At 58.4% G+C, this 8,354-nt stretch overlaps 1 protein-coding gene across 1 annotated transcript in view; it reads right to left on the bottom strand.

The window, feature by feature from the left end:
* The window catches only part of RGS9 (regulator of G protein signaling 9), a 56,910-nt gene that overhangs the window by 20,340 nt on the left and 28,216 nt on the right, over window positions 1-8,354 (bottom strand). Inside the window, exon 9 of the mRNA XM_007455282.1 lies at window positions 4,388-4,450. Coding sequence (XP_007455344.1) covers window positions 4,388-4,450 — 63 coding nt within the window. The remainder of the gene's footprint in view (window positions 1-4,387; window positions 4,451-8,354) is intronic.

The raw sequence follows: 8,354 nt of genomic DNA, 5'->3' as shown, positions 1-8,354 counted from the left end.
GGATGACCACACAGCTTCTAGGGCCCAAGGCAAGATGAAAGTGCCCGGCCCCTGGTCCGAAAAGGTAGTAAGAATTCTAAGACAGCAGAACATCAAGGCAGGTGCGGGCCTGCTGAGCATGGAGCTGGGGGCCTGAGCACAGGCCGTCTGCTCCTGAAAGGGGCCCTGGGTGCAGGACCGAAGGGTGCGGTCGGGGAGCAGAGGTGGTACCCGGAGGACCTAAATGTCCCCTTGGCTGGCCCAGCCTGGGCAAACGGCTCAATCTGTCTGTTTCCGTTTTGTCCTCGGAAAAAGGGAACTTATATAAGCCTCACTCCCCAAGCTGCTGGGAGAAGGTGATAAAATCCAGCAAAGCTCCTAGAAGCTGCGTGACGGACACCAGGGCCCAAACCCCAGCTTCACCGTCTCCGACGTGTGACTCGGATACGTTGCCTGGTCCCTCGGCCTGTCTCAACCGTGCAGCAGAGATGCTAAAGCTTCTGCCTCGTGAGCTGCTGAATCTGCTCAGAGCCCCGACCAGGGGTGAAGCGGCCGGCCCCGTGGCCGGCACACAGGGAGCTGTGGGCAAGCCTCAGCCCTCCCCCTGCTACCACCGGTCACGCAGGAGCCCCAGGAAGACAGCCGCTTGTCCCCAGCTGGGGGAATACATGGCGGGAGGGGTTATTGCTCACGGAGGGCTCCGGGCCGGGGGCTCTGCAGAGCACAGTACTTACTACTGTGCAGCCACACTTCTGTCCTTTGCCCAAAGGCCGGCGTGGCCGCCAGTGTAAACAGTGCTGTTCTCAGCAGCCGCTGGAGGCACCAGGCAGGGGTGTGGACACTGGTGTGTGCCTGCCTCCCCCCACCCCCAGCCAGGGCAGCAGGATGAGAAGAGACAAGGATAAGAAGGAAACTGGCGAGGGACAGTCCCCCAAGCAGGGTTGAGGGCCTCCAGACCCCATAAATGCTCTCTGGCAGCAGGGAGACAGTTGAAATGACAGTGAAAGCTGCAGTGTACACATCGGATCCCGTTCCAGACACTTCACATAAATGACCTCGCTGAGGCCCCCGAAGAAGGAACTATTCTTATTCCCATTTTATAGATGAGGAAACTGAGACTTTGAGCTCAAGAGCTTGTCCAAGGTCACAGCTCCAGGGGGTGGCGGAGCTGTGGTCACTCTGGTATCAGAGCTCCCTCGAGCACACGGCACCGGCCCTCGTCACAAAACGACCCTGGTGACCCTGTCGGGGTCGGGGAGGGAGGGCCGGCCCCAGGCACTGCTGCCCACAGCAGGCTGGGGCCCGGCCACCACTCAGCCCCTCCCTGCAGGGCCAAATCCTCTCTGAGATAACGGGAAGGTGGCCCCCCACCTCTAGGCATCAGGATTGAGAGAGGACACGCTCCCTATGTGTCACCCTGGCTCTGGCTGGCTCCTCCCAGGGCTGGGTGCCCCAGCGGCCAGAGGCCATCAGCTTGAGGAAGTGGGTCACGCAGGGTCGTGGACACCTGCCAACCCCACAGCCTCCTTCCTGTGCTCGATGGTGTTTATGGCTCTTGGATCATTTGCCCCTGTTTAAGGAAAAAAGAGATCTTTTCAAGAATTTACGAATCCTCGGAAATGGGCCATCTCTTCCAACCGGCACCGGGAGATCTTCTCTGAAGGAGGCAGCAATCCGACACCTCTCCACCCCCAAGGCCTCCTGGACACACGCCCCGTCCTCTGGACCCTCTCCTCTCAGGCCAGATAAACAGAGGACACTGGGTCCCACTGTGGGGAAGGTCACACAGGTAAAGCCCAGCCCCTAACAGCTGGCTGTGACCCGCGCTGGCCGAGGGGAGGACGGAGGGGCCCCGTGCACAGGAGGATTACGGTTCTTTGTTCTTCTTAATGCACCAGGGAAGCCAGAGTGCAGACAGGAGAAAGAGAGCTGGTGGGAGAGAGACACAGAAGACAGAGGGTAAACGGCAGTGACAGCACCCCGGTCACACAGCGCCTCACCCCCCCGCCCGTGTGCAGACTCCGGGCTGAGAGCATCTCAGCCCCAAGCCTGCCCGTCAGGGAGCCTGGATACACTTCCTCAGCGGCGGGGCCTGGCGGCCCTCCTGGGAAGGCACCCCAGATAGTGCCCGAGAGGAAGCAGCTGACTCAGCATCTGCGCTGTGCTGCCAGGGCTGAAGCTAGAGATCCCGCCCCATGCACACGTGCGCACACACACGTGCACAGGCGCACACACAGACACATGCATACGCCCAAAGCCTGCCCGTCAGGGAGCCTGGATACACTTCCTCAGCGGCGGGGCCTGGCGGCCCTCCTGGGAAGGCACCCCAGATAGTGCCCGAGAGGAAGCAGCTGACTCAGCATCTGCGCTGTGCTGCCAGGGCTGAAGCTAGAGATCCCGCCCCATGCACACGTGCGCACACACACGTGCACAGGCGCACACACAGACACATGCATACAACGCACATACACACACAGACGCGCGCACACACACACACATACACACAGACACACACAAACACATAGAAACACACAGACACACACAGACACATACACACACAGACGCACACACACATACACATACACACACAGACGCACACACACATACACATACATATACACACAGACACATGCATACAATGCACATACACACAGAGACACACAGACACACACATACACACACAGACACATACACACACAGACGCACACACATACACATACATATACACACAGACACATGCATACAACGCACATACACACACAGACACATACACACACGTACACAGACGCATACACATACACATACAACATACACAGACGCGCGCGCACGCGCGCGCGCGCGCGCACACACACACACACACACACACACACACACACACACACACAGCAGCTCCTGGTCTGAGCGAGCGATGGGCCTTCCCCCTCCACCCTCCCCTCCGCCACACCACAGAGGTTTCCACAGCTGCCTGATTCATAATAACTGCAAATCTTCCAGCCCGGTTCAGTATTTTCCTTGATGACTCTGTTTCCTTGGTAACCAAGCCTGACAAGGCCCTGGCAATTATCTGCTATCTGACGAGAGGAACGTAGGAAAGGCCGCTGAAGGCTGACAGTGCCAAGCGTGCATCAAAGGAAGGGTGACTCTGAATTACGGATCAGGGTCCCAGCAACGGCCCCGGGGGATGCCCTCTGGGGATGTGACGTTCCCTCCAGGTGGACTCCAGCCGAAACCGGGGCCTCTGGCCCACACACTGGGGGGGTCCCCAAAGCCTTTCTGAGTTCCAGGTCCCGGTGGGCAGCACACACAAGTCAGAGCCTCCTGGCCAGCTTTTGCCTGCGCCTTCCTCTTGCCCCTCGACTTCCTTCCTCCTCCTTTCTGGACTCACTGCCCCGGCTCCCGCCCAGGGCTTTAGGCACTGGCTCACGGATGACACACTAGGCTAACAAGGCCCCTGACCCCTTGCTGCCCAAAGACAACGGTAGACAGAAAGCAAGGAAACCATCTACCGCTAGTTTACGTGGGTTTAGGCTGGTTTACTGGCATCTGTGGTTCTCAGCTGGGGCAAGCTTGGCCCCCCGGGGGGCACCAGACAAAGTCTGGAGACAGTTTTGATAGTTGGGACTGAGGGGCAGGCAGGGAAAGGCTCGGAGCTACTGGCGTCCAGGGGGTGCAGGCCAGCGATGCTGCTGAACTCAACTCCACAATGCACAGGGCAACCCCCAGAGCACGGTCTGGCCCCAAGTAACAGTGCCATGGTCGGGAAACCCTAACCGGGATGCCCACTCTTTCAGCAGCTTCTGCACCATCTTTCTTTAAATAAAAACCCATCTTAGGAAATCAACCATCCATCATCAATGGTGGCCTACTGGGGGGAAAGGGCCCTTTTCAAATAAAAAGCACAGGAGAATCTTTGCAAAGATCCCACCCAACGAGATGCAAAAGAAAGTGGGAAAGTCCAGGTCCTGTCACGCAGACTAAGGTTTAAACCCAAAGTTGATTCAAGGGTTGTGAGCCTGGGGCCTATAGACTTCGGGGCGGGGGAGGGGGGACTGGCAGAAATTGTGTGCGAAATGCCTGTCTGCGCACCTCTGGGTGAAATGGGTTCATAACTTTCATCAGGGTTTCAAAGGGGGAAGTGACTCAGAAAAGTCTGAAAACCAACCATCTAGATCCCATTAGCTCTGACCTGCACGCTGCCAACTCCAGTCTCTCTTGACCAGAACCCCTGCCATGGCCCCCCTGCTCTCATAACGCACAGCCCATAGGCCTCCCCTCTTTGGCAGTCTCAAAGGGGAGGTACCAGGGCCCCACAGACACCAACAGACAACAGACACGTGGACACCTTCCCAGCCTGAGACCCTGACCTAGGCCCCGCCCAGCGTATGCAGCAGAGACCGACCTGTGTTACCTGAACTTCACTTGGGTTGGTCACTCGGTCCAGGCCGTAGTCCAGCACGTCATTCATTCCCGGCTGAGTGGGAAACAAAAAGAAAAAACATAAGAACCGCTGCTGGGAGAGTTTCTGGTTAACTCTGGATCTTGGTCAAGCTGCCAATCGTGAGACCAAGCTGAGGGTCGTGGCCCAGCCTGTGGGGAGCTACAGGGGTGTGTACGATTCTCCAGGTGAGCTGGTGAGTTTCATGGGGCTATTCCACCACCACAGCATCCCCAGAACCTAAAACAGAGGGATGGAGAGAGGGATGGAGGGAGGGAGGATGGATGGGTGGATGGATGGATGGATGAGGGGTGGGTAGGTAGACGGATGAATGAGAGGGTGGGTGCACAGATGGATAAACAACATGCAAACTCAATCAGAGTTCACTGGGATTAGCACGTGGGACTCCCGACTCCCTTCCCGCTCTGCAGTTCACTGTGTTGGAGAGTCCAGGCTTCCGTCAGGCACCCAGAGGTTCCAATCCCAGTTCTGCCACTTCCCAGCTTTGAGGAAGGTCTTGGAAACTACAGCTGCTCTCTGCCCCCTTCCGACCGCTGAGAACTGCAGACGGTCCCTCCTGCCTGTCAGGGTCTTGTGAGGATTTAGCACACGATGGAGTGTGATGCTCTCAGCAGAGCGTCACTGTTACCAAGCAAAGGCTGTGTTCATCGTGAGGGCGCGTGTGTGAACACCTGGCCCAAAGCTGGCCTCAGTGTCTGCCTGTCTCCACCAGGCCTCCCCAGCCAGCCCCGCTCAGTCTCTCAGCCCATCGAGGCCAGCAATTCGGGTCTTCCACCTCCTCTGTTTGGTCTGGTACAAAGAAATCCCCCCAGGGTGACGGAAGACAGACATCACACACACACACTCGCATACTCCCACACTGCTCACATGTACACACTCACTCTCACACTCAAAGACTCGCTCACGTGCACACACCCCCTCCCACTCACAGCTCACATCATCACTCTTTCGCACTCTCACAGGTATGCACTCACACCCGAACGCAGCCACGTGTGCTCACATTTGCAGCTCACACACGTACGTACCGGCACAGCCACACACACACACACATACGCGCACACACACGCTGCACCCCTCGGGGCCCCTGCCCCCCAGCAGGCCCTCCAGCCTCAGGGGCTTCCGTGCAGTCGTCTGCTCGCGTCTTGGACCCCTTCTCCAACTCTTGGCTCTGAACTTGATCCACACTCTGATGTGAATTCAGCTGCTCCACGGTGCGCCTGTGTAACCGGCGCAGGACCCTGAGCTGGAGCCGCCCGCGGGCCTTGTCCTGCGGCCGGTCCCCGCCGGCCCCTCCAGCCTCCTCTGGCCACCCCGCCGGCCCTCCCCACCTCTCAGCTGCTCCCATCGAGCTGCAGTCCCACCCCGGGGCCCTGCCTTCAGACCTCTCCACGGGGCTGCCTTTCTCCTGCTGCTGTTTTAGGAGACTCTCAGGCTGCATTCGCTCACACTCATTCATTCATTCACTCATTCCCTTATCCACTGATTCATTCACTCACACCCTCATTCATTCATTCACTCATCCCCTTACCCACTCATTCATTCACTCACACACGCATTCATTCATTCCCTCATTCCCTTATCCACTCATTCACTCACACACATTCATTCATTCACTCATTCCCTTATCCACTCATTCATTCACTCACGCACTCATTCATTCATTCACTCATTCACTCATGTACTCACTCATCATGCACTCATTCATTCATTCATGCATTCATTCACCCACTCACTCATTCACTCATGCACTCATTCATTCATCCACTCATTCACCAGGTAGCATGGGGGTCTCTGTTCTCCACAACAGTCACCAGAGCCACCGCTGACACAGTTTCTGGGATGCAAGAGGCAGCTGGAACGCAGATACCGCAGAGCTGACGGTCAGCGCACAGGACACAAGGGCCACGGTGGGTAGGCGGTGGGCTGTCAGCAGACAGGGAGCCGTGCAGCCGCGTGCAGCCCGGGCCAAGTGCAGGAAGCCCCCGCCTGCCCAGAGACGCCAATCCCACCACCACCCCCTCCAACCGGAGCGGGTGGTGGTGGCCAAGGCATGGTGCCTGAGAACATCCCTGATGCAAAAGCCGAAGAGACAATTTGCTAACGGCTTCTTAACTCAGGTTAGGAAAGGACCCTCGTACCCCCAAGGGCTGCCCACGAGGAGGGGACAGTCCCAGAGCCGGCATCCAGAGCAGGGCCGGGGTGGGCTCTGGTGCCACGTCCCGGTGACACGTGGCTGCACCGCATCCCTCCCGTCCCTTGTCTTGTTCTCTCCTCTTCTCACCATTACTCTCTCCCCTGACGTACAGTTTAGACCTTTCTGGTGCGCGGCACAGAAAACAAAGAACAAATAAAACACCAGATAGTTTTAAAAACAAAACAAAACAGGGGACAGAGAGAGAGAGATGAGTTTGACGCAGGGAGACACCCCTATGTCACAGCATTTTCGTCAGGTCCATGGGATCAGCCAGGCTCAGGGCTTAACCCAGGCACGTGGCAGGTGCTCAGCGGCCTTCGGCTGTTACATCACGCCCAGCGCCCGGCTCCCCGGCTGGTGCAGACTCAGGGCCCCAGGAAGGTTTCGCGGATCCAGGGACAGACAAACGAACAGGGGATGAATCTGCTCAGTAAGTATGGCAGCTGGCTACAGTCACCCCACCCAGCCAAATGCTTTGTCTGCCCGGCTGGCTCCTTCCCACCCAGCTGACAGTGTGTCTGGGGCCCCTGGAGACGGTCTGACGGCCCCCAAGCGCCTGGGCTGCTGCGTTGTCAGTCAGATTGCTCAGTTTCCAGCCAAGACAGACTTCAAGCCGGATGCTCTTCAAACGGGACGCATCCGTCATCCTGACACTCTTGGGCCACCGAGAGGCTGAAGGCTTTATGAAAGTCAGGGAGAGAAGGAGCCAGGGCCACCCGGCCCCGGCCCCGACTCCCGGTCCGGTTTTGGGCGAGGGGATCAGCAGTGAGAGGGCCGGGGCGGGGAGAGAGGTTTTGTGTCCGGGGAGCTTCATGTCTGCTCCAAGCACAGCAGGCTTCCTTCTGCACGTGGCCCCCGCAGTGCCGCCAGTGAGGGAGAGGCACCTCTGAACCCGGCACCATGTGCGTGAGAGTGGCAGCAACCACGTGATGCTCTAGCGACCAAGGAGGTGACAAAAGGCCGTAAACGCACAACATCACGTGACACTGTCACCGGAGGCAAAGGAGCACGGAGGCCAGGAGGGAAGGCTCTGCAGTCTGTGGGTCCAGGTGGCCCGGTGCTCACTCACTGGCTGTCGCTGGCAAGTGAGCAGCAGCCCTGGGCCTCTGCTTCCTCACCAGCAAAACGGGACTCATTAAATAGTCTCTCAGGTAGGGCCGCAGAGATGGAACGAGACAGCGCGTGCAGAACGATGCTTGGCGCACAGCCCGGGGCACCGCAAGTTCTCCACTCAGGTCTGCGGTGACGGTGACCGTGACAACGCAGGTGATGGAGGTGGAGGAAGTGGGGACCGTGCGGGAGGCGGTGGTAGAAGCCACTGTCAAGGACACACTGTTGAACGTCTGTGCTTCTGTATCACACAGGGAAGGGCCACTCGGCCACCTGCCCGGCGTCGGGGCCGAGAGCTGCCCCAGGAGGCCTGGGAACAACGCAGATAATCTGCTTCTCGTCATGTCCCTGTAGACCTCCTGGCTGCAGGGACAGAGGAAAGGAGAGGGTCCCAGGGCAGCTCGTGTGCGCAGTCAGACTGTCGCCTGGCAAGGGATGCAGGCACACGGGCGTCCCACAGCATGGAGTCTCCACGCGTGATACGGAGGCCGTTTTCCACCCTACAAGGAGCAGGACCGCCTCGGTCATGGGTGCCACGGGGCACCAGCGCCTCTTACCACCTGAGAGGCTTATCCACCATTCGCCATTCTCCTCACCAAGGGTTTCCCCCCCCCC

The sequence above is a fragment of the Lipotes vexillifer genome, unplaced genomic scaffold, assembly GCF_000442215.2.
Source record: "Lipotes vexillifer unplaced genomic scaffold, Lipotes_vexillifer_v1.1 scaffold664, whole genome shotgun sequence".
Lineage (NCBI taxonomy): Eukaryota > Metazoa > Chordata > Mammalia > Artiodactyla > Lipotidae > Lipotes > Lipotes vexillifer.
This window is presented reverse-complemented; position numbering and strand designations above follow the sequence as displayed.